Source organism: Arvicanthis niloticus, chromosome 10, assembly GCF_011762505.2.
Source record: "Arvicanthis niloticus isolate mArvNil1 chromosome 10, mArvNil1.pat.X, whole genome shotgun sequence".
NCBI classification, from domain to species: domain Eukaryota; kingdom Metazoa; phylum Chordata; class Mammalia; order Rodentia; family Muridae; genus Arvicanthis; species Arvicanthis niloticus.
In genome coordinates, this window is record NC_047667.1 from 67,907,849 (window position 1) to 67,934,917 (window position 27,069).

Here is a 27,069-nt window from a genome sequence, read left to right on the forward strand (position 1 = left end):
ATCTGACCTCTGAGGCATCTCCATCTGGCAGGAGAACTGAGATGGTGTACATCTGTAGGCTGAGACAGACATCAGGCTAAATGAGGCACAGAAGTTTTGAGAAGCAGAGGAGGAGTCACAGAGGTGGTGCCCCAGGCAGTGACTAGAAACCTATTATACTTGGAATCTGAAAGACCATTCTGTGTGTTCCTAAACCCATATGCTGCATGCTGCATTTCCCACCGAGGCTGTACTGATGCCAGGCAATTTCTCTATTGACCACTATATAAATTCCACTTGTTTTCAACCTCAGTAACTTCTCCAGCCTAGCTAGTCCATGCTTATGGAACACAGATTGTGTTTAACTTAACTTGGGTACATGTAACTGGGATAGAAAAAAACAAGTATAAAATAGTATATGTTTTCTTCCAAAATTAAGGATAAATAATTTTTGATATTGTACTAATTTGAGGATTGATACTGTTCTCCATGTGCCAAATAATTATAAGGAGATTGTTTTGCTCAGACTCTCTCAGAGGCTAATGCATTTACAGAACTGCATGAGAAGCTAAGACAGTTGTAAGTATTTAGCCAAACAGCTGCACCACATATTTTTAAGAAAGACGAAAATCCACCTGCCCAGGGCTGGAGTAACTCACTGGAAAGTTACCAATAAAGAAGTCAGCCAACTTTCCTGAGAAACCAGCCAGCACTCTGATCTCCTGTTCATTTATTTGCAGGCCTCATTAATATAACATCACTGCAACAAACAGCTAACGGGGATGGTGTCAGGATGAATAATGGAGTCACTCTGCTGAGATAACAATTAGGTTTTGAATGTACTATCAGCTAAGACAGCACTAGCAAGGAGTCACCTGAGGCAGAAGAGCTGGCACCATTGAAGCCATAGATTCCTGCAGAGCTCCTCAGTCAGCTCTAGAGCTAATGGAGACCGTGTACCTATAGGCATGCATGTACTATACACACACACATGCATGCATGCATGCGTAAATGCATAAATGCATTCACATACACATGCACACGTGCACACAGACACCAGCAAGTTGGAAAAGCACATGATCATTTGCTGCCAGTGACTCGGGGTCTAGGTGTGTTTGGGAGTCGGTAGAATGGAAACTTGCATGTGTACAGCTGGCATCATCATCAGAGGCATAATCTACTACAGGAAGGGAGCAAGGACTATGAAGACTGAGAGCTGGCTATATACCAATGCATGTCCCTCTGTCTGCTTCTAAAGCACAGTCTTTGATACGGAGCATCCAATACATGGTTGGGAATACTTTTGCCTCCCACATAGAAGTGCTGGTGTCAGTCTCTCCTTTCTCTTGCAACCTCTAAAGTAAATATTTACACCATGGAAACCATAACAATGGCTGCACAGGTCACAGAGAGGCAGCATCCAACACCACAAGGCAAGATGTACACTTAAATCAAGTCCCTGCCAAGAATATTGCCCGTCAGCATTGGAAGCTCATAAAAAGCAAAGCCATTTTTTTTCTTCAGCTCTAAGCTAACCTGGTATCTGTATGAATTTCTTAGTTCCTAGATGGTGAAAGGGGAAAAAAATCAAAAAGCTATATTCACTGAATGCAATACTGATTAATAATAGTTCTTCTTATAAGCCCGTTTCAAAGATGAGGGTTATGAGCAGTGATAACTTTCTTGATGTTACATCAGTATTTTGTTTAACCTTCAGCTGCTTGGCCCTAGAGCACCACATTTGACCTGGGCATCATCCTTACCGTATCTTTTAAGCTCTCTTAGGCAAATATTATTCTCTGTCTGAAACAGAAGAAAAAAAGAGCTGAAACTAAGTTCTTCTAGCCTCTGCTAAGATGGGAAGAAAGCCAGAAGTTCTGCCCTCAGTATCATCTTGGGAGGCCAGGGATATATGGATAGAGAGGATAGGACAAGCCAAATTAAGTCTATGGACAAAGAGAAAGAAGATGGATGGTGGGAAACACAGAAAGGAGGAGAGAGCAGAAGGAAAGACAGTGAACACCAAAGCCAACAATGAGGCTCCCAGTAAGCAGGGAGGCATAGCCTCGGCCAAGAGAAAGAGGCTGCCTGGTGCTGAACAAAGGAACCAGAGGAGAGACTAAGGCAGATACTCCTAGCTGGTGACTTGATCTCTGCAGGGTTGGGGACCCTCAGAGTTAGCTCAGAGTGTGTTGTGTGGAAACTAAATGTGCACATTAGATAGATCCACTGCATCCTGTCATTCTGCCTGCAGCGGAATGCTGTTCCACACCTGTGAAATGGGAATGCTAATACCCTGCTCTAGTAACTTGTTTCGAGCCCCAAATGGGATACAATATATAAAACCCTAGATACAATTTGTCTCATTCTGAACACTTCCTAAGTAAAGAAACAGCAAGCATGATTATCAGGGAAACCTCCCATCCCATGGAGATAAACTCTTTCTTACTTCTCTTTATCCCTCTCAGCCAGGAGACAGTCCTAAAGAGTACAGTGTTTCTAGCTCGCAAAGCCAAGCTTTGGGAATCTCTCATCAAAGTGCTCTGGCTCTTAGGGAGGCCCAAACATTGCCGCTCCAAGGCTCTACCCAGGTCCTGCCTGAGTCTACCATTGCATGAAGCCAGCCTAATCACTTTTCCCCAGGCTGCCTAGCCCCTAGGACCTCCAGCACCTCCCACTCGGCTTCTCCATGCGGCCCTTTAGATCCGCAGCTGTAATTAATCAGCAGCATCTGCTCTTGCCTTGAGCAGCTCTGTGGCACAGTTCCCTCGAAATGTTCAATTAGTGGTTGCAAGAATGAGGGCAGTTGTAGCATCCCTGTGCCACTTTCCGGGTCATGGCACCCACCAAGGAAAACAAACATGACAGAGTTCAAAAAGGATGCAAACTGCACTGAAGTGCCTCTAGGGTGCTCACCAGGGCTCCATTTGACTGACAGCTGTTGAGGTGGGGTCTGAGCAGATACAGAAGTGGATCTCCAAACCGAAGGTTCCGAAAGCTTTGGAGGCTCCAGAAAGAAAAAAAAAAAAAAAGAATTCTCCCATTAGTCATCTACCATCGGCCTATGAGCTGTGCCCCAAACATGCAATGTTCTTTTATACTCTGCTGTCTCCATTATCCTGGCTTAGCATGGGCTAACCAACAGGTGCATGGCAGGGGCTTGGACAAACCACTTTGTGCTTGAGAGTCTGGCTAGCACTTACTGCTATTAGAGTGAGCCCTAAAACGTTTCCCTTAGATCCTGCAAAGCACAGGCTACCTTTCCTCTCCAGAACTAGATACCAATCATCTTAGGACAAGGTAATAGGATAACTTAAAGCTCCGTGTCTTAGTGTTTTACAGCTGTGAACAGACACCAGGACCAAGGCAACTCTTATGAAAGATAACATTTAAGTGGGGCTGGCTTACAGATTCTGAAGTTCAGTCCATCATCATCAAAGCAAGAAGTGTGGCAGCATCCAGGCAGGCATGGCACTGGAAGAGCTGAGAGTTCTATATCTTGTTCAGAAGGCAAACAGGAGAAAACTGGCTTCTAAGCAGCAAGGAGGAAGCTCTCAAAGCCTACCCCCACAGTGATACACTTCTCCAACAGGGTCACACTCCCTGGGCCAAGCATATTCAAACCACCATACCTCATTAAAATGAAAATTTAGAGTAAACACCTGCCTGTAATACTCTGGAGGCTGAGGCAGGAGGATCTCCAACAAATTCAATGCCAGCCTGAGTTACATCATGAGAGCCTGACCAAAAGAAATGCCTGCACACACACACACACACACACACACACACACACCTACCTCAAAACCGTCATACTGTTTATGTGACACTACTGTTAAATGTGACAGTACCTTCCAATTTATTGTCAGTTAAAGGATGATGTCCAGCTCAGAATATGTTCCCATACAAGATTCAGAAGGGCCTGGCCTCAGTACTTCCTTCTTCCTGGCCAAGCTTGATCTGCAGGAAACCTCTCAGGTATTCTCCAGCCAGCAGTTCATGTTCTTTCCACCTGGTTACTTAACATCTGCCGTGGATTCTTGATCTACAAGTTCTCCTTCCAGATCGACAGAACAATTCATATCCTTTTAGTGCACCAACCATCCCTATACACCATGTTTTTCTCATCTGTAAGTCCTGTGTGTAGGGAAGCACAGAGCAGGAAATTAGCAATTGTTATGACCTGCTCTCTGAGCTAACATGCTGAAGTTTTCCAAACATTAGCTAATTTAATCCTGGCACCCTTCCTTTGAGACCAGCATGATTATCAGTTTTCAGATGAGTATGTTCAAGGCCACCACATAGCTTTCCAAAACTGCAGACACTGCCTGGGTACTAAGTTTTACTTCCTTACCCCAGAGCAGTCAGCCACACAGGCCATCTGAAACTGGAAGCCAAGATAGACAAATATGCCCAATATTCTAGACATGTCTGAGTATGTTCTGTGTCACTGGATGCTTCAGTGTTATTCTTATGCCCTCTTAACATCTTCTCACCTTCCTCTGAGACTCCACTGCTCCATTTAGAGCAGGAAGACCTTTCCTGGGCTTTTTCAGGCAATAACTGGACCCTTATAAACTGGCCTCTATAAACTCACACATAAAGGCCAGACATGGCTACTGAAAGCCTTGAGGTTTTAAGAGGTGATGTCATGGGAATCCTGCAATTTCATGCTACTTCTAAGAAAGAAAGACTCTGAGGATGGTCTCACTGGGGAGAAGTCTGGGGACCCACCAGCTGCCTGGTTTGAAATGTTATCCTGGAAGGGTATTATTCTTTCCTTCTCTGAAGACCAAATGTTTCCACTAACCCTCCTTCCTGCAGCCTATGCAGTTGGTGCTGAAGAGGAATGAGAATGTATATGCCAGGTTCTTATGACTCAGGGGCCTTGGGCTCTTCTCAGACCTATGGGAAGATTCTGGCAGACAGGTTTCTATAGGGTGCTTTCCTCAGTTGTTTTGTTCTAAGCACAGACTGCCAACCTGACTCTGACTTTTGAACTTAGGAAAAGCAAATTAGGAAAAAAAAAATCGGGGAGAGAGACAGAGAGAGAGAGAGAGAGAGAGAGAGAGAGAGAGAGAGAGAGAGAGAGAGAGAGAGAGAAGAAGAAGAAGAAGAAGAAGAAGAAGAAGAAGAAGAAGAAGAAGGAGGAGGAGGAGGAGGAGGAGGAGGAGGAGGAAGAGGAGGAGGAGGAGGAGGAGGAGGAGGAGGAGGAGGAGGAGGAGGAGGAGGAGGAGGAGGAGAGGAGAGAAGGAGGAGGAAGGAGGGGAGGAGGAGGAGGGGGGATTCTACAGAGGCTGTAAGAGAATGTCAGGTCCCCTGACCTAGAGTTAAGTACAGGAGGTTGTATACAACCCAGTGTGAGTAATAAGAATCAAACTTCAGGCCTCTGCAAGAGCAATAAATGTTCTGATTAGCTGAGCCATTTCTCCAACCCTGACACAGAAATGTTTAAAGTACATAGTAGTATGGGGACCACTGATCTCTAGTAGGACACAGAAGCCATATCATAGAATAGAAGATATTGCTGAAGAAATGAGGGAGACCAAAGTGTGGGGGACTTTGCCTCAGTAACGCTCACAACCACTGAACCAAGTGACTAGAACCCTTGGCCGCTGTGGGATTTACGTGGAGGAACATGGAGGCAATTGGGTTAGAATGAGTGAGATGGTGAAGTCTGCTTAGCATCTATCCACACATGGGAGTGAGAACCAAAAGGACCTTGACGTTATTAATTATACATGACAGGAGAAGGGAAAGTGACTATTGAAGATGCTTGCAAATTTTCTGGCCAAGAGCATAGTGACCCCATTGACCTTGAAAGAAAATCTGAAAGGATAATTGGGCTTGGGTAGAAGGAAGAAAAATGAAGAGTTTATTTTTAGATATGGTGACACTTAAGGCACCTGGTGGACATGCAGGTGGCAGTGGAGATGACCTGGAGAAATTGGATATATGGCTGTGAAGCTCAGGAGAGAGGTGTGAGCAGATGACAAAGATTTGGAAGTCATCAGTAATGGAGGCCTTGGGAACTCTCCTGCAAACCAGATGACCACCAGCTCATGTATATCTCAGAAATCCATACTTTTATAGATAAGTTTTGTTTTAATCAAAACTGAAAGCTATGCATTTCTGTAAGCCCATGGCTGTGTGCTGCTTAGTTGTTCTCTACTCTGAACTTTTGGGCCACCTATTCCAAGTGATGACCATTATAAGATGTAGCCAGGAAAAACAGGCTCTCTTAAAAACTCAGCTTCCCCAGCACTTTCCAAGACTGGGGGTGTGGTCTGATGTTCTAGGGAGGGTCCAATTGGCACGCCAACTGCTACTGGACCCCCATGTATCCTCGACACACACGTTCATGCCAAGAGTATAACACTTGCTCATAATTTACCCAAGAATCTTCTCTGTACTGACTTACACTTCGGAAAAGCTCTGTGCCAAAAGGCTGGTCCCACAACCCAGCGCCTGTAGCCTGTGTTTAACTAAGCCTCCATGTTAGAAGAAACAGGTGCGATTACTGAACAGCAGGGGAGCTGCACCGTGAAACCTTCCAGGGGCACTGAGCGCTCATGTGCTACCTGCAAGACAAGAATATTTTTAGGCATTCAGAAAGATTTCATTTCACAGTTTTTTTTTTTTTTTTCTGAAAGGTTATAATTAACTGCAGTGAACAAAAGATTTAAAAAAAAAAATAATAATAAAATGTGGGAGGAAAGGAACCAGGGAAAGTAACCAACCAGCACAGCTCTGTCCAACCCATTGAGTAGGTGGATTCCAGGCATGCATGTGCTGGGGTTGGGACGGGGGTGAGTGGAGCACTGGGAACCAAGTCCAAAAGGGTCCAAGTGAACTCAGAGCTAAAAGCGTGTTCTTTCTCATTGGTGCCCCTTCTTCCCTCACCTCTCATGACAAGAGTCCATCATCCAAGGCAGGATCCCTGGTCTCTGAAAAACTCTGCCATGGCCAAGAAGAATGTCCAGAGCAGGAGCCACAGAGGCTTCTTACTCTCGCTAGCTCTTTCTTTTCCTCATAGTCCTTCTGTCTTTCACACCCCTAACCCCACACAGGGGTAAGCCTGTGAGTCTCCTTGGCAATATCTTTCTTGATCTGTTCCATATGTTCAGTTTTATTTATAAGGTGGGGTATTTTATTCCAAGAAAAAGGGAATCAGAGCCACAGACAAGGAGATGTATTTAAAAGGAGTCCTCAGAATAATGTTTTCGGAACCTTTTAGGCAAGAGTTCAGCAGCACCATTGAAGGCTTGCACAAAGGGAAGGGAGGTCAGCAGGCCCAATTAATGCTGGCTTGGCAACTACCACACCCACACCGAGGCACAGTCTGATTAGCATGCCACTAGTACTAAGATCTGTCCCCACCCACACTTTATCTCTTTCTTGCTGGCTAGAACACCGGAGTCTATGTTTGGAAGGGTGGCAGGATTCAGGATCTCCAAGGAGGAATGCCCCCTTTCCACCTGGACTCACCCATATTGACTACTCCATCCCTAACAAGGTTCAACTATGCTGGATGGTCTTATGTGAACTTAATAGAAGCTAAAGTCATCTGAAAAGAGGAAACCTCAACTGAGAAAATACCCACCATAAGATTGGGTTATAGGCAAGCCGGTAGAGCGTTTTCTTAATTGGTGATTAATGATGAAGGGCCCAGTCCACCATATGTGGTGCCACCCCTGGGCAGGTGATCCTGGGTTCTATAAGAAAGCAGGCTAAGCAACCTATGAAGAGAAAACTAGTAAGCAGCACTCTTCCATGTCCTCGGCATCCGTTCCTGCCCTGTCTGAGATTCAACCCTCATTTCTTTAGATAATGAACTGTTTCATGGACCTGTGAGGGGTATAAACCCTTTGCTCCTCAGCTTGATTCTGATCATGGTGTTTCATCACAGCAATAACAGCCCTAACTCAGGCAACTGTCACATAAAGGCTTAAGGGGGAGCTTGTTCAGTGTCCAAGAATACAAAGGCAGTGTCTGATCCAGAGGCATCATCCTGGGATCTTAGCAGACTCTTGGTCTCAATCAAGTCAAGCCTTTCTTAGGATGCAGGGATAAGCTGCCTTTTTCTTGCTGTGCTCAGGTTGCCTAAGGTTTGGGATCCAACCCTAACATCTCTAGCTCCCCTTCTCCCCACTATACAATGAGACTCCTAGAATAAGATGTCCTGACACACTCTCACCTCTACCCCTAAGTTGACATGTACGAATTTCTTTGTTCTCTAGAACTAAGTTCACTCAGGATCATAATTACCGGGTTATTTCCCACTTCAGACAACTCTGCAGACTTCAAAGCACGAATGTATTCATGGGATTTACTGGATTCCTGAGAAGTTTATAGTTTGGCATTCTGATTCCTCCACTCCTTTCCTTTTGGGTTAAAGCAAAATGAGATGATCAGAATTTGGCAACTGAATTAAAGAATGAACAAATAAATAATGATACTTACTAGCAGGAAGCCAGAGAAAGGTTGTAAAATCTAAAGTCATGCTTTGCTGGAACGTATGGCATGAGGTTGTTTTTTTCTTTCAGAACAGTGGTAAGCAGTATGGGTCTGTGATCTTCCCCTTCAGCTAAATCTAATCCCCACCTCTTCCAAGTCCCCACTGTTTTCCCTGTATCTGTCTGATCACTGCAGATATCCCAAACTGGAAACTTCGTTATCACTTCCTTCGTAACTCACAAGTTCCTTGAGGACAAGTCTGTCGAGTATTGTATCCTACAGGGTCGAGCACAGAAATAGCGATAGCACTACTGTCATAGTTTCAAAGTCTTCTTGTGCACACAGAGCTTCAAGAACTGACGTTTGGTGCTTCCATGCTCACTCCAGCTTGGTAGACATGACAATACTCTCTTCACAGAAAAAGAACTGAAGTTCACAGAGATTATGTAACTTGATCACAGTCAGGCCAGTCAGGCAGACAGTGAATTAGAGACGCACATAAACCAGTGATGTTCTTATGAGAGTTCAGAATTTTTTTCTGATAAGTGTTTTTTTTTTTTAATGGATGAGTGAATGGGTGCATGGGTGGGTAGATGGATGGATGGGTGAATGATCTAAGGAAGTAGTGTAAGAAAGAAGATGCTAGCAGTATTCTGTACAAGATGAGAAAAATAGAAGGCACTCACATTCTAGGGGGTCTCACCACAGTTCCTAAGTACTCTGTTCTTGGGGAGGGAAAGGAAACTTCTATTCTTGTGAATAACTCAGCTAGTGGCTAACCCCACCTCCCTCCTACAGATTTTGACAGTATCAGGACCACCTGAAGGGGGGACTCGTGTGACCATCCATGGCGTGAACCTGGGCTTGGACTTCTCCGAGATCGCTCACCATGTCCAGGTGGCTGGAGTGCCCTGCACACCCATCCCAGGGGAATACATCATCGCTGAGCAGTGAGTCCACCCTGCTGGCCTTTGTCTGTATGAGCTTCAGAGGGGAGTGTCTCTGTACTTCCTTCTCTGGGGCTTTCCTAAATATCTTTCACATCATCTCCTCCTGTGGAAAATGTCCCAAGAGGTCTTTTCAGGGTCTTTCTGCCCCTAGGAGGCCTTGTTCCTGTTGCTTCCCTATTCTACTCTCCTCAGGCATCAGGGCTCCAGGTGATCTTACTGCCCCTCATTTAGTCTTTGTCTGCCTGCTGGCATGAATGTTGAAAGCCCCTCTGGGAACTCTTGGCCCCACCTCCCCCCACCCACATTGAAATGCACCCTACCGGGTGGGTAGGCTGTGGACAACAATTTGTTTAGTGCCTGGGGCTCTGACAGTAGCTTAATCTGAACAGGGCCTCCACTGGAGCGGATTCATTTATTTCACTAAGGAAAATGTCAGCTGGAAATTAGAAAATAGGCATGTGGTGGCGGGCAGGCGGGTGAGCTCAGGAGTGACATATGTTCCAATGTGGGGTGTTCCCTTGACAGTGAAAACTACAGTCAGTGAGCAGGAAGTGGTCCAGAAGTGCAGGGGGTGGGGGGGTGAAAGAGAAGGAGGAACAAGGGAAGGGAGCCACCAGAGCATCCTTCATGCTCTGTCATGTGAGATCAGGTCAGGGGCTCCTCCATCTATTGAAGATGCAACTCTGTGTGTGTCAGGAGCCAATAAGATTATGACTTTAACTCAAGGTTTTCTCTCTTACCCTGTTACACCACAGCCTCAGGCTCCTCTGAGAGCCAGTCCTCAATGGCAGTCATAAAAATGACATCATTTTATTTTCCATCAGCAATTTTTAGTGTACAGAACATTTTCCTATCCACTATCTATTTTTTTAATTATTCTGACTCTGGCAAATAAATTATTACAAAAAAAACTGGCAAGAGTAAAAGTTGGGGAGATTATTTTCGCCAGTCACTTGGGAGGTAAACACCAGAGCAGACTCAGAACCAAAATCTCCTAACTTCTTGTCAGGCCTATTTTCCTGATGCAGCAACCACTGGCCACAACTTCTGGGCAAGAAAGACCTGGAATCTCCATGACTCATCCATCACCCATGGCTCTGAACCTCAGAGGCCCTTTATTCTAGCAAAGCTCAGAGAAGGATCAGTGGCAGAAAGAGTAAATTCCCAGACTCTTGGGAAAAGTGTAAGAGCCACTGGTTACAGGCGAGGAGGAGATAAAGCTAGCCTGATCCTCCTGACTCTCCAGGTCCTGTTCTTCATCGACAACCTTATCCCTATAAGGAATATGATTTGAGGGAGTGGTGGCTAGACCTACAGAAGGACAGTCAGGAATGCGTAAGTATTTCTAGGGAACCACATTAGGAAATAAACACGGGGAACCAGGACCATCTGCAAGAAACCTCATGGACACATGGTCTAGAGTCCCATGCCCTGCAAAGCTTCACCAAGCACGTGGACACACAGACCCCAAATCCATCTGGATCTCGAGAACTTCCCATAATCCAGCGGGGGGGGGGGGGGGTGGAGGACTCAGACTTTACAGTGGGGAGTATGAAGTGCCAGGCAGCAGGACTCAAAAGTTGCCCAAGGTTTGGATTAAATGGTTTTGACCCTGGCATCTCTGCTAACCAGCCCTGACACTTTAGCAAGCCATTTAGTCTATGACCTTCACCTAATAGACTGCAAGAAACTTTAGTTCTGTTTACAAAGTCAAGTATAATTCTTTACCCAGGAATATGGGGAAGAAAGTACCCAAATGAACTGGAAGTGTAGTCATGAAAGGACCCTGGGGAGGCAGTCATTTCAGGCCTCTTGAGGTCGATGGTGACCCTTGAAAGCTGCCTCTTTCCTTGCTTCAAGCACAGGACAGGCAGGAAGCAGTGAAGGACACCCTATGCCTCACTGTTGCAACCTGGTTTCCAGCTGTGCCAGGCTCATTACCACTCCTAAGGTTTCAGAGTTTGTTAACATCATTAAGCCTCCATCCTGGGCAGTGAGCAGCAGGTGTAATCATTACAGATGTCTGCAAGAGATGAATTTGGCTAACTGGGCTCAGTACAGAATCCTGGCCACAAGCAGGATTAGCGAATGCAGTAATGATTTACCATATGCTTGTGTCTGCCATCTATCATGCCACAATTAGGTTAATATTGGTTTAAAGGTTCTGATTCGTCCTGAAATCAACACCCCTCATGTCTGTGGAGGGCAAGATGGTTCAGCCATAGGACATTTTCTGGGCAGTGGATTGCAGGTCCAGACTTCAACTCAGCATCTCCAGAGGCAAGGGTGTGATTTCATCTGACCGCCCTCTTGTGTGCCTTATCTGGGAGCACAGCTGGATGGGTGCTGAACCTCTGTACTTCCCGCCCAGGAAGTGAGCCACCACTTATGCGTGTCTGTTGGAGATAGTGTGGTATGCGGATAATGAGAAAACTGAGCTGGTGCTGGGAGCCTGGGGGCAAGTTCAACTACTGATGAACTGAATAGCATTGGGCAAGTCACTTTGCTTCCTGATTCTCAAATGGCCCATCTGTAAATTAGGAACAGCTGATGTGTACAGTCCTCTATGTGGTCCTCAGGAAGCTAGAACAATATGACCCATAGAGTCTGCAAAACACACACACACACACACACACACACACACCCCAACTAGAAAGCTTATTAGTAGCACTGATGTGATTCCAGAACCCCTCTGTCAATGGAGAGTCAAATCATCATACGGAAACTGGACAGTTGTTAGGCTCAACTCATTTTATAAGGGGAAAATTTCACTATCTCTAGTCATTGCCTCTTAGTGATATGCAGGGAGCCTCAGAGAAACCAGGAACCCAGAGGACGTGGAAACTGGGAAGCCTCTGAGAAATTAAACCAGAGAATACAAATGAGACTCAGGGGAGGAAGTGAAATATACTCTTATGCCTGTGGTGGTCCACAACCAAGAGGAGACATCAAGTGCCTAAGTCTCAGAGCCCTAGGAAATGAGTGGGGTTGGTCCCCATATTTGCCAAAAGTCTGTCACTAGCATGATGCCTGTGCTGTTCCTCCCTTAAAGCCTCAGAGCTTTTTATTAAATCCAGCATCTGAGACAAGTGCGATGACACATGCCTATAGATCCACCTACTCGGGAGGCTGAAGCAGGAACGCTGCTTAAACCCAGAGACTGGAGAGCACCCTGGAAAATGTAGTGAGACTTTGACCAAAATACATACACACATACATACGTACATCCATCGATACACACACACACACACACACACACACACACACACACACACACACATATATATACATATATACACACATACATACACACATATATATATACATATATACACACATACATACACACAATACATACATACACACACATATACATACATACATACATAAGATAATGAGCCACTGTCCACAAAATGGAGTGGTGAAAGTCACAAACTTGGAACTGAGGCTCACCTATCTTTCCATCAGGGCTCCTTCACTTGTTGGAATGTGGCCCTACATAAGTCATGTAGCATCCCTGAATCTTGATTGTCTGTAAGTCATAAATAATAAGACCCTTCCTAGAGCAGAGGATTAATGTGACATTGGGTCCCATCTTGGGGACCACCTCTGCCATCAGCAGCTACAGCTCTTGTTATGAAATTACAGTCTCTACTGTGGCACAATCCTTATTTTTCTACACAGCCCTTTTCACTTCTGCAGCATGTTTCTTCTGTAACTCATCTCTCTCAGCAAGGATAGGTGTTCTATGAACATTCGGGTCCTCACCAAACGGCCTTACAGGGCTCATGAGCGAAAGGGGAAGAGAGTGAAACAGTTGCATTTCACCCACAATGCTGTTCGGTTTTCTGAAAACTCTGGTCTACCTTTTTAGACATGCTCAGGCAAACCTTTGTTCACAGCCTACCCCTGACCCCAGCACTTTCCCTACTTACAGCCAGGGGAGACAGAGCTCACCTGCTAAATGAGGACATTATGCCTCAGGCCCATGCAAGCATGGATTTCATTCAGAGCAAGCTACAGGTACTTAGTCCAGATACTTGTATTGGCTCCATCTCCTTCTCTCACTCCTCTTCCAGGGACTCCATACATAACGTTTAGCTTTTGGAACATGAACCCCAAGCAAGAGAATGTTTAGAACCTAGAAAGGCAATATGCCCAGTCAATTCCTAAGCCCTTCATGGATGGCTGAACAGGCCAGACGAGACCTTCTCCTTTCTGAAACAGGCCCAGGCCCAAGACCAAGAGTTCGTTCTTGCTTGTAACCTTTGCATGTCCTCCAATTTCCTTTTTCCACAACTTCATGCCTACAATAATTGCTTCCTCCCTCTCCTGTGGAGGATCTCTCCCACAGAGTATATACTGGCCATGAATGAAGAAAGAGCCAGGCTTGATTAGAAGAAATGGAAAAGCTTATCTGCTTCCCAGTCCCCACTCTCACTGTCACAAGAATTAGCTGACTTTCCAGAGTTCTTTTAGGGTGAGCTAAAAGAGTTCTCCAAAGGGTGAGCTATAGAAAATCAGGCAGGGTCCAGCACCAGAAAACAATATTTGAGTTGTTTCTCCAAGCAAGTGTCAGCATGAAAATAACCCAACACCTTGGATTAAGCTTCTCAGATGCCTCACTAATGAGGTTTAAGGAGAGGACTACATACCAACACTAATTGATTGTTGTTATCATGCTATGTGGGTTCATAGTGAATTTATTTATTCAAAGATAAAGTAAATGGAGAACCTTCTTTCATGAAGTGCTTTCTGTTGCATCTTGTATGCTAAACATAAAAGACAGTTATTGTATGTTAAGTAAATATTTACCAGGAATCAATGTACTTATTTAGGATTAACTGTTATGAAGGAGATGGAAACTAGTGGCGTGTGTGTGTGTGTGTGTGTGTGTGTGTGTGTGTGTGTGTGTGTGAGAGAGAGAGAGAGAGAGAGAGAGAGAGAGAGAGAGAGAGAGAGAGAGGCAAGATTTGTTTAATGCTAGTTTTATTACATTGAAATGAAATATTTGTTTAGTCACCTTCTTCCCTAGAGAAACGATACAGATAAGCATCTATCCGTTAAACACAGGTCTTCACACTGTACCAGGATAATACAGGGGATTAAGTGGGGAGGAGGGTTGCTTTTCTGATCCCCCACTAAGCAAGCCTAGCATGAATGCATGGGCACTGCTCTTACAATCTGAAATAGTGTCAGGAAGCAAGAAGAAGCTTTCCTTCCTCATTTCTTGGCCCCCTATTTACTGAGATTGGTAGAACCCTTTCCTATCCATCCCCTACAGCCTACCCTTTCTGAAAGGCACTGTGACGTAAGGGACTAGTGTTCTGTTGTAACTTATCTCAGGAGCCAGGGAAATCACCAGGGTGTATTGATCTAACCTGCTGAGAAAGTGCAGAGCATCTTCCTCCAGTTTTCCTGACAATGGGAGACGTGACTTCTAACCAAGGCCATGTCACCCACTCAGTATGCTCAGCCTTGATTAAGTGTCACTTGGCACCTAATGAACTCAGTCACCACCCATGTCCATGAACTTCTGCCACTGTGCTGGGAGATGCTGTTTGGATGCTCACATTATCTCACCAGATTATCTACCTGCTTTTGAGAGCTCACTGCAGGAAACACACTACAACTGAATCAGTGTGACAGTCATTCACTTGTGCTCTTAGAGAGAGCTGCTGTGTTGGCTTGCTGCATAGCAGAAAACACCAACTAAGTATTATTCCTCAATCTCTGGTGGACAGTCCACTCATTCCACCAATTCTAGATATGACCCATGGTGAGGCATTGTACTAGATCCTCACAGGGATTGGGATAGAATGATCTATCAGAGGCACCCACAGCTTTTTATATATAATAATATCCAACATCTCACTGTGGAGATAAGACAAAGCCCAGGAGATCAATACTAAACTCATGATCACATTGGTACTAAACTAAGCCATGGCCTAACACTATGGCAAGACAGTGATGGGCCACCCACTGACTGCTGAGCAAATGAGTAGGGACTGCAGCCTTGTCAAGCTTCTCATTGGGAGGTCTGTTGTCTTCTCAGGATCGTCTGTGAGATGGGCCATGCCCTTATAGGTACCACATCTGGGCCTGTGCGTCTGTGCATTGGGGAATGCAAGCCAGAGTTCATGACCAAGTCCCACCAGCAGTATACTTTTGTGGTAAGTACTGGGACCAAGGTTAGCCACAAGGACACACATCTGTTCCAGACTTTTCCTAGGGGATTCTCATCTGGTCCTCCTAGCCAGGCTGACCATGTGACCAATAAAGTGAATTTTTGGCTTCTCTGCGTGGAAGGCTTTCTTTCTGGGGTTGAATAGTCACATGACTTTAAAAAAACAAAACCAAAAAACCAAAAACAAAAAAAACAGAAAACTCATAAATTTTGGAGTGTCAGAGGACCATCGGTCAGAGTTCTAAGTAAGGCAAAATGTAAACCTTTCTTAGAAAACGGATTCTAGATGGAAGAGTAGGCTGCCCTTCATCCCTCCATGTGACATTGTGATCTAATTCTAGCCTAATGAAGACACACTAATTAAGCAGTTTATATTTATTCATATGCTTTGATTTTTGATGAGGATATTTTAAGCTAAGGATTAGAAGAGTCTCTAATCTGGCAGAGATGTACCTCTGTGCATAAGACCAGGAGAGAGAACATATGAGCTGACAGACAGTTCTCATGTCTGTATGTTTACACGTACATGTATGCACACCCCTAAAGACATTTCATCTAGGAGTTTTGGTACCAAAATTCTGGGAGGCTGGCACTAAATTTATGCCGAATCCATAAATTGCTTCTGAGGTCCTGGAGTCTCCCTAGGCTCAATGAATCCTGAATCAATACATTGTATAGAGGGCCCTAAGTTCCTTTTCTAAATCTTACCTACATCTCCACACTGAGTACTTCATTAACAAGTGTTAACAACAGTGGATGGGATCAAACCAGCCTTACTAAGAGGTTTTTTTTTTTTTTTTTTTTAAGTCATCAGGTCACAAAATTCTCTTCTTTCTAAAGCATTTTACTACGTAGTTTACAAAGCTTCCAGGCCTATATTCTCATTTTGGCATTGCTTCCTTTTTTCTTACACTTTTTTTCTCTCAGATTCTCCAGTCTGTCTGCAGCCACTGTACCTCATGTCCTTCCCAGGGGACATGGAAGCAAAAAGAAAAGATAGGGAGAGAGTTGTTAATGTCCAAACTGTGAAGGGTCCTAGCCCACCATACCCTCCTCAATGGACAAAGGAACAAGCTAAAATCCAGCATAATCCTATGACCCACCTCTGGGCCATAGATAGTGAGGGGCTGATACAGACTAGAATCCATTCACATGTGGTGTCACATGCTTTTGATCCCAGCACTCAGGAGATGAAGACAGAAGGCGTCTCCAGTTCAAGACCAGCCTAAGCTATGTAGTGAGACTCTATCTAAAAAGATAACAAAAGTTAAAAAAAAAAAAAAAAAAACCACAAACAAAAACACATACTTTCCTTATCACTGCCCACTAGGCAGAGGCAGTTCTTTCTGATTTAGATCTGCTATCTGCTTGGTTCGTGGTAGGCTAGAGTTTCTTTTAATTAATTTCTTTTACATTAAGCTTAGTGAGCATACTTGCAAGTGCTATTCTCATCCACTAATAAGGATCAGAGAAGCTATGTTTAACATTTACTGATGGCACCAAGAATGAGGTCTCAGTGCTTAGGGCGGGACAAGAGGACATATACGTGGACCATTCATAGAGGTTGCAGTCTATCAGCTGCCCAGCTTAGGCAAGAACATTTCACTCAGCACTATTGATTTTGTGCCAAAAACAAACAAACAAACAACAACAACAAACCTTAGAACAGGCTGTATATAAAGTAGCATTTTCAAGTTGTTCTCAATATGCAAACTACTTTATTGATTAGTCAGTGTTTTATCAGCTTTCTCTTCAGTATTATGAGTATAAGACTCGCCAGAAAGTTAGTTAATTCCAATGTATGGCAGCCCTTCACCTTCCCTAGAGAAAGCAATGACATTTGGAACTATTGAGGGCAGGAAAACTACCTTAGCTCCCAGCATGATTGTTATTCTTCTTACAGTTAGGTCTAGCCTTGGACCTAAGCTAGGAATGTTTCTCTGTTTCTTTTCAAAGAATCCTTCTGTGCTGTCACTCAGCCCGATCCGGGGACCAGAGTCAGGAGGTACCATGGTGACCATCACAGGCCATTACCTTGGTGCTGGGAGCAGCGTGGCAGTGTACCTGGGCAATCAGACCTGCGAATTCTATGGGTAAGGTAAACGTGAAGGATGGTGTGTTGTTGTTGCCTTGGCATCCCCGTTACCTCCTCATCATTGGTCCTCTCCTTGGCCCAGACATGCTAGTCATCATTAGAAATGTATGCCACTTATCAGTTTATGTCCCATAGATTGGAGGGGCTGGTAACATCTAAAGGGAACTAGAGGCAAGGGTTATTAGAACAGATGAGGAGTAATCCCAGGAGCTCCCCAGGCTGTTTCACTGTAGGAACTTGAGACTCATGGAGGTGACATGATCTCAGCAATTTTTGTTTGTACGTTTGTTGTTTTTTGATACAGGGTTTCTCTGTGTAGCCCTGGCTGTCCTGGAACTCACTCTGTAGACTAGGCTAGCCTTGAACTCAGAAATCCGCCTGCCTCTGCCTCCCAAGTGCTGGGACTAAAGGCGTGTGCCACCCCTCCTGGCTTGGTCTCAGCAATTTAAGCACAGATTTGTTCTTGAGATTATCTTCTGTGCATAAAACAAAACAAAACAAACAAACAAACAAAAAGCTAACAACAACAACAAAAACCCTAATATTGTCAGCCACAAGTATGAGCCCTGAGGATTCAGACTTAAGGTGAATTCTGAAGGAATCCATTGATTAGGCCCCAGTCTGCCCAGTGTTACCCACTTGAGCACTTTGCATTCTAAACTCTACCAGAGCAAGCCTTGTATTTTTATCACAACAGAGGACATGGATATGCATTGACAGCCTGCCTGGACCCTAAGGGTCAATTAGTCATATTCTAGAAAAAGGAGTTCTCCAAAATCTCATAGATCCTTGTCTCTACCCATATTCTTTAACCTTTCTACTGTGTTCCCTTCCTCATCCAGCAAAGGGAAAGGGAAGGTGCTGAGGGACACTGGTAGAAGATATTTCTGTAGCACAGAAAATAAGAAAACAACAGAATGTATCATGGGCCACACGTGGGGCAAGGGACATGCCTTTCAAGCTAGTTCATGCTCATTTCTTTTGGCTTAACCCTTCTCTGTTTCTCCATCAGGAGGTCAATGAATGAGATTGTATGTGTTTCACCCCCATCCTCCAATGGACTAGGACCAGTCCCTGTCTCCGTGAGTGTCGACAGAGCCCGGGTAGATAGCAGTCTGCAGTTCGAGTATATAGATGACCCACGAGTCCAACGTATCGAGCCAGAGTGGAGCATCACTAGGTGGGTGAGATTGGTGAGGTACATCTAAAGAGATTTGAGGTTAGCAGGACACGTCATCTGGAAGACGGTGTGATTGGTGGACTGTATCAGGAGAAAGGTGAGGTTAACAGGATTCGTCCAAAGGGAAATGATGTTGCAGAGGCCCTAAAGTCAAAGGGAGGCTCATCTTAGGGACCCTCATGGTTGAATCTCAGTTTACCAAATTTAAAGGGGTTTTACCTAACCTAGCTTCTGCTTGTTTCCAGCGGGCACACACCCCTAACCATCACAGGCTTCAACTTGGATGTCATTCAGGAGCCAAGGGTCCGAGTCAAGTTCAATGGCAAAGAATCTGTCAATGTGAGTAACCTTTGGTCTTCCCCTTCCTTGGCTTCAATAACCATGACTCTCTGGCCACATCTTGCAAGGCCAGGAGCTAGGGGTTAGGTACGTGGATGCCTGATCACTAGACAGGGAAAAATGATTGAGGACTGGACTTTATAGTCATGGTTCCACCCGAACCGTCCAGAAACAAATGTGATGACATTATAATTCCAGGTGATATCGCAAAGGTCTAAAAGTGCTGGCTGCTGTGTTTGATACAGCACAAAAGAGTCATGCTCACGTCAGTGAAAATGTTCCCTTAAAGGATAAATGAGAAACAGTGTGGGAGGTAGAAAGAAGTTCTTCCTCCGCATTTAGAAAGTTCTGTATGGGAAATAAGAATCTGCCGTTTATGGCCTATATGGCTCCAATCAAGTCCTTTAACTTCTGGGATCCTGTGCTCCTTGTAGGTAAATGGCTGAGAGACTTGCTTTGCAGTGTCTGAACAGGCCAGCTATGGAATTCATGTTTATACTTAGTGTCAGCAGACAGAGAATTCTGACCCACTGGCAAGATGACCACAGCTTCTTCAGTCCTTTGCATAGCTCCGTCATGTCATCCCATTTAGCTACGAGTGTTTGTGAATGTCAGTAAGTTCTCTTATTCTGATGAGAACAGAATGTCTCATCAGATTATTGAAAAGTCTCCCGTTTGTTCCTGCAGCACCGTCTCACTCCTTTTAACCGGCAATTCCTGCACATTATTGTATTCATAATTATAATGCAGGAGATGTTGTATGGGCTGTTATTATTACTCCGTGACCTTTGGGATATTGGTAAAGCTGAGATGGACAAACAAAAGGTGGAGCGATATCTCTCCTTCTATCCCTGACACATGTCCAGCAAGCTGAAGCTTCCTTGGAAAACAGAGGCGCACAAAGTAACACAATGCTGGGCAAGGCCAAAAAATAAAAGTGTTAAAGACTATCAGGTCCCACAGCCTCATCGCCTAGAGGAGAAACTAAGGCCAGATGGATAGATAACTTGCCCCCAAGCATAAAATAGTCATGGTTATGACTTCCCATCACACTAGCAGTGCTCAGCACTTTTAGCTTGGCAAACACATTCTCTCTCCATTCATCCAAGTTCAGAACTGGAATCACAGGAAGAGCCTGCACTCTCTGTGCCTCCTGACAGCTGAATCTTCCCTAAGCCCCCAATGACTGTTGGTCTGTTAAATTTCTAGGGCCTGAGTTGTTAAAAATGGGAACCTTGAACTCATACTAAGGGAAGATAAACCATTCCTTCTCCAAAAACTAAGTACAGGTTTTAAGATATAGATTTTATTATCATTCCAAAGTGGCCAACAAGAATACAACTTACAGATAAATTAAGAGAAGGAACCCCCATGCCAAGGCAGCCACCTTTCAGGCAGAAGACAAAGCTGGCTCTAGCTTCTCTTAGTCTTCATAGGAAGGACAGAGCTATAGGGCCGGAGTATTGATTTGTGTATGTCAGTTGACTCTAAGGCATGAGGGTCTCTTCCTGGGTGCTTGGTACAGAGTCACGGGATGGTTAGGGCATGTGAATACTATAACATGAGGTGGTTTGGGCTAGGGATGGCTCTGTCATTGGTTTCTACATGCAAGGAATGCAGCCTAGTTGCAAGGATTTTGCTGTCTCAAGGAATTGACCAAGCTGGGAAGGACTTTTCTCCCCAGTTAACAGGATCAATAATAGAAGGCACCAATACACATAAAATGAGATGTGAATATAGTATAGAGAGAATGCTACAATATTAGCATGAGGGAGACAAGGGTGACTCCCAAAAGCTACAGCTGTTGTCCTCAATGAAAACAACAAAAAAACAGGGCTTGAGCTTTCCTCTTACATGACATCCTGAGGAAGCCGCAGGCCAGGTGAGGTCCCTTCTCTCCTCCAAAGATTCATCTATATCTTGAGGGCTACTCCTTCACTGCCACCATCCCTATACATATGACTACAGTATTTCCAGGGACTAAATACAGTTCCACCTGCTGGGATGAATTGGAGGGCTCTAGGAGTCCATGGTGAGCGGCTTGGAAACAGCCAGGCTCACAGGCCTGGAGTCCTGGAGGAAGTCAGTGTCCCTAGAACAGGGCCTCGAAGTGCTGCCCAGTGCCTCCCTCTGTTTACAGTATGAGGAAAGAAGTATTTTGCCGTTCTGCTCCATTTGGTCCCTGTCTTAGCCTCAGCCTGCCTGGAGCTACCCCATTCTTTGTGTTCAAAGTTCCCAGACAGTGAGGAGGACTGGCACAAAGCCCCCAAAATGCATAGGGATGTTGACAAGCTGCATTCATTTACTTGCACCTGTCACTTCTCCTGTGCCTATCTGTATCCCCAGATGCACCATGACATGGACATTAGGTAGGAAAGGGACAGGATTGGAAACTGGTCCCTAGCACAGCAGAAAAGCCAGGGAAGCCGTTTTGTCCAGAAGGGTTAAGACTTGGACTTGAAGTTCTGACATCACTTCTACATACCAGCACTTCTCTGTGCTGTCAACTGTTTCCCACAGGCACCTGTTTCTGGTTATAAATCCTGAGTGTGTATAGGTTCACATACACCATGCTAGGCAGGATAGACTAGAGTGTTCTAGGCTGTTCCTGTGACAGCCCAGTTCCCAGAGAAAATGAGCTAGCTGTGATGCAGAGTAAAAGTTAGGAGGAGAGCAAGCTGGAATCTGCTTCCCACCCCCACCCCCACCCCCTTATGCCCTGCAATGGGTATGTTAGTAGTTTCTTTCGTTGGGTGTTGTCTTAGCCTCAGAACCAACCACTGCAGGAGAGAAGAGCAGATGGTGCTAACCGGGTACCATCCAGTAGACTTCTGATGGCAGATCAGAGGTATATCAAGAGACAAGGGAGAGCATGAAGTCAGTGTCACTTTTGAGTGCAGATGGAGGAGTATGTAGCCAGAAAAAAGAAAGAAAGGCCCTGAGTGGCAGCATTCTGTTTACTGCCCACTTTGTGCTGAGGCATTAGCTGAATACTTACACAGGGCACAAAAAGCTCGTCTCACCACTTTCAGTTCCACACTGGATACTCCCACCCCTAACCCCCCCACACACACTCCCTCACTGCAACTGTCCTCTTCGTCAGACATTCTGACATCTTCAGTCTTTGCATTTGCTGTCTCCTCCAGCTGAAACTTGTTCCTGCACTATTCTCTGGCCTAGGTAAGCCTCTTGTTCTTCAGATAAAAGCATTCACTGCTTCTGAGGGGAGTCTTTCATGAATCCTGCTTTGGGCCATGCACACTCACAGACTTTCCAGAGCATCTGGTTCCTCCCACCAGAGTGTTTCTCATCCATTCATGCATTTCACAGTATCGTGCCCTGTGCTGCCCCAGGCTCTCTGTGGAGGAGCTTATAAAGCTTGTTTAATTAATCCAGAGCTATCCCTTGAGACTACTTCATTCTGTGCACTAGACTCTCAGCCCAGTGTCTGCCAGAAAACAGGTGCTCAAAACAGTGTTAATAAATAAACGAGTGGGGTTAGATGCATTGTCACCATATTTTTCTTAAGGGCCACCTATGTAGTGAAGGAAGTCAAGCAAACAGAGGGTAAGAGATGACAGACCCACCTTCACCCACCAGGTGGTCAGGTTTGAATGCTGCTCTCTGCTTCCTAGGTATGCACAGTGGTAAACACCACCACCCTCACCTGTCTGGCACCCTCTCTGACCAGTGACTACCGTCCAGGTCTGGACACTGTGGAACGGCCAGATGAGTTTGGATTTCTCTTTAACAATGTCCAATCCTTACTCATCTACAATGACACCAAGTTCATCTACTACCCCAACCCAACGTTTGAACTGCTCAGCCCCACGGGAATCTTGGATCAGAAGCCAGGTTCACCCATCATCCTGAAGGTAGGAAACACAACTGGGGAAGAAAAGCCTGGAGAGTGGTGGGAGAGAATGCCGCAGGCCCTTCCCTCTTGAGAAGACAGGATCTCTAGGTGCTAGCACACAGAAATCTTGTTGCACCCCACCTACCCTTAAATACCATGTCCCCCCATCCATCTGTATCTGTCTGTGTTTTGTGTCTTGTTTTCCATTTCTTTACTCTCTTCCTCTTTCCCAAACACCTCTCTTTTTTTTTTGGGGGGGGGGAGTGAGGGGAGGGTCTTCTTTCATCTGTGACTGGTTCAAGTCTCTTTAAAAACCAGTCATGGGGGTGTACTGTTTTTTACATTGCTGCCTGACCCTGTCTCCATTATCTCTTTTTTAGTAGGTAATTAATTTCTGCTTGCAAATGCCAATTCTCCTCATTAAGACACCTGTTCTTTACAGGGCAAAAATCTCTGTCCTCCTGCCTCTGGAGGGGCCAAACTCAACTACACAGTAATGATTGGAGAGACACCTTGCACAGTCACTGTGTCTGAGACACAGCTGCTCTGTGAACCTCCCAACCTCACAGGGCAGCACAAGGTCATGGTGAGTGAATCTTCTTCTGTCTCTTTCCTCTGCCCAACCTCACCACAAAGAAAGGTTGTATGCACAAAGAAAGGTTCCCTTCCACCTCAGTTCTGACTCATGCCTTCCATATCTCCTCATCTCCATGTCTTATGTCAAAATGGATAGCAGTTGGGAACATACAAGTAGAAAGGCAAACCCCAAGGCAGGAATTGCTTAGTATCCAAATATGCACAGTATTATTGTAGTGTGCCCTGCCATTGCTCACACTGTAATGCTATAGGATGTGATAGCACCCCAGGGCTCTATACCTGTGTGTCTGTGTGAACAATGCACAGGTTCACGTGGGCGGGATGGTGTTCTCGCCTGGCTCCGTGAGCGTCATCTCCGACAGCCTGTTGACCCTGCCAGCCATCATCAGCATCGCAGCTGGTGGAAGCCTCCTTCTTATCATCGTCATCATTGTCCTCATCGCTTACAAACGCAAGTCTCGGGAAAATGACCTCACACTCAAGCGGCTCCAAATGCAGATGGACAACCTGGAGTCCAGGGTGGCGCTGGAGTGCAAGGAAGGTGAGTGCAGGTGCACCCCCACTTCCTGGACTTCTCCTTCTTCACTAATCGCATCACCCTCCTTACATACAAACCCTGTCTTTATCTCTATTCTCTCTCCACAAGCCTTCATATTCTATTCTTTCCCAGGAACGCTCCCTGTACTTGAGGTTGGAGAAGACACAGGGATGCCCGAGTGTGAGGAGGAGATAGGTCCATTTGCAGTGTTCACTGTCTCTGATCTACCCCAATTCAGCCTATTATTTTGGCCAACTGTCCCTTCCTCTCAGGACTAGTTTGTTCTCACAGTAAGAGTCTGCCAGGCCTCACTGTCTCAGACCAGATCCTTTAACTGCCCAAGTTGATTTCTTTCCTAATCCTTACAGGAGTACCTTTGTAGAACATGGAAGCCACAGCCAGGAACGTAGGAGAGCCCTGCCTCCTTCCCAGCCTGTCATTTCCTAGGATTTGTTTTCTGTCTCTACTGTAAACTGAATGTTCCAAAAGCCATACTTGCTGACAGCCTTGGGTGTGAATGTGTGTAGGAGTGGAGATTGTGTTTTCTCTCATCTCCCACACAGACACATCCACAGGGTGACTGACAAGCATACCTGGCATTCTCTCAGGCTGAGGACCTAGCAGGTTCTTTGGGTAAACATCTCAATTAGGAGTCAAAACATTTTTCCTTTTGTGGCAAGTGGCTTTTCACAAGCAAGCAACTAACTGTTGGACAATGAGGAAGAACTGTACTGGGAGAGATGGGTCAAAACCCTCCCATCTCCCTCATACCCCAGCACAAAGCCTGAAGATTTACCTATTGACCTGGGAAGCCAGGGAGACAGTTGTGACCCCTTCACTGCCTGGACTCCCCTGTAGGCTGAGCAGTTGACAGCCAAGGTTTTCACATGCTGGTTCTTCTTCTTCCTAAGGAAAGGTGATCTGTTTGTTTAATCTTACCTTTGTTGAATTCCAGGAGTTTTTCTCTTGCTTCTACAAACATCCTACAAAGGGTCTAAGTCATATCATTCTCTTCTTTATATTTCAGCCACCTTTGCAACTGTAGAAGTTAAAAAAAAAAAAAAAAGGTTGACATAGAAGACATAGAATGTCTCCATCTTCTCATTACAGTATGCTACCCAGATTTCATTCACTATAGTAAGTTCCAGAGGTAGTCACCCAGTACAGAGAGGAGAGGAGCTGGGAGATAGCTCAGTCACACGCCTGAGAGCCTGAGGTTGGTCCCTATAACCACACACAAACAAACAACAAAGCAAAACAAACAAATAAACAACAACAACAACAAAACGGCCAGACATTGTGGCATGAGCTTACAATTCCAGCACAGGGAAAGCAGAGACAGAAGGATCTCAGCTCAGTGGCCAGCCAGTTTAACCTAATTTGTGAACTCCAGGCTAATTAATGAGAGCCTGTCCCTGAGGAGGTGTTTCTGAAGATGTCACCTGATGTTATCCTCTGGCTTCCAAAAGCACACATGTAACAGACACTTTTGCACGTACCTATTCACATGCACACATACGCGCCCCCCCTTTTTTTTTTGAAAAGTTACTTAGGTTGAGTTTGAAAACTTTCTGTCTATGATTAGTTAATCCTGTTGCCGAAAGGCCTGTTGGTGAGGCTGCATACAGTGGCTAAAGTGTGTAGCCAAGCAAAAAGTCAAAGAGGGAAACCCAGGGTCTCAACACCTGCTTAAAGCACATTCCTAAGATCTCCCTCAAGTTCCATGTGTTCAAATTCCCACCACTTCTAATAGCTTCAAGTTGGGGACCATGCCTTAGGAGATCCTTAAAGTCCTATAGTAAACAACGTATAGCAAAAACCTAGGACACCTTCCTCATTACACTCCTCTAACCTAAGGCCTCTGCACCAAAGCCTCCTCCTTCAGACAGGCTTTTCCCTCTCTCCTCTCCCCTGACTTGAGCTCCTCTAAGCCAGTCTGTCTTCACTCACTCTCACAGCTTTTGCGGAGCTTCAGACAGACATCAACGAGCTAACCAGTGACTTGGATCGATCAGGAATCCCTTACCTGGACTACCGTACCTATGCCATGAGAGTCTTGTTCCCAGGCATTGAGGACCACCCTGTTCTGCGGGAGCTGGAGGTACTTACTGCCTGTCTTCTAATGATGCAGGCTAGGGGTTCCCAGGAAACCCAGGGGACAGGAGAGAGTTATGAAGGAAAAGAACCAGTAGTTTCTAACAGCTTTAAGAAATGGGGGGTTGGTGGGGAAGAGTGGGGAGCAGTAGTTTGTGATAGACTTAAAAATAATGACGAGGGGCTTCTTTGTACATGTCTCTTGGTTTGTTTACTCAAGAGAATGAATCCGGGCAGAGGAAGTTAAAGGGAAATTAATAAACCGATGGATCACCTCCTGGTGGATCCTTTGGGAAGTGAGTTATATCTGTTGTCAGTGCTGTTCAGAACCTCACCACCCAGACAAGTAGAGAGGAGCCAGAAGACTGTGTAACCTTCACAGAACAACCGCCAACAGCAGAGTTGGGGATTAAATGGCTGCAGCACTCATGAAGAGGGTCCTAGAGTAGGCATTATCACCAGCATGTCCTAACATCCTGGGGGACATCCAGAGCCTGTCCCCTGAAGGTTATCCTGCCTACTTCAGGTACAGGGAAATGGACAGCAGCACGTGGAGAAAGCCCTGAAGCTCTTCGCCCAGCTTATCAACAACAAGGTGTTCTTGCTGACCTTCATCCGCACCCTGGAGCTACAGCGCAGCTTCTCCATGCGGGACCGTGGGAATGTGGCCTCTCTCATCATGACAGGCCTTCAGGGTCGCCTGGAATATGCCACTGATGTCCTCAAGCAGCTGCTCTCTGACCTCATTGACAAGAACCTGGAAAACAAGAATCACCCCAAGCTTCTTCTCCGAAGGTCTG

General features: G+C 45.4%; 1 protein-coding gene across 1 annotated transcript in view; it reads left to right on the forward strand.

Moving 5' to 3' along the window:
- The window catches only part of Plxna2 (plexin A2), a 191,640-nt gene that overhangs the window by 150,233 nt on the left and 14,338 nt on the right, over window positions 1-27,069 (forward strand). Inside the window, exons 13-22 of the mRNA XM_034512965.2 lie at window positions 9,232-9,383; window positions 15,439-15,556; window positions 17,527-17,663; window positions 18,678-18,845; window positions 19,091-19,184; window positions 22,820-23,059; window positions 23,483-23,626; window positions 23,944-24,178; window positions 26,134-26,276; window positions 26,796-27,064. Coding sequence (XP_034368856.1) covers window positions 9,232-9,383; window positions 15,439-15,556; window positions 17,527-17,663; window positions 18,678-18,845; window positions 19,091-19,184; window positions 22,820-23,059; window positions 23,483-23,626; window positions 23,944-24,178; window positions 26,134-26,276; window positions 26,796-27,064 — 1,700 coding nt within the window. The remainder of the gene's footprint in view (window positions 1-9,231; window positions 9,384-15,438; window positions 15,557-17,526; window positions 17,664-18,677; window positions 18,846-19,090; window positions 19,185-22,819; window positions 23,060-23,482; window positions 23,627-23,943; window positions 24,179-26,133; window positions 26,277-26,795; window positions 27,065-27,069) is intronic.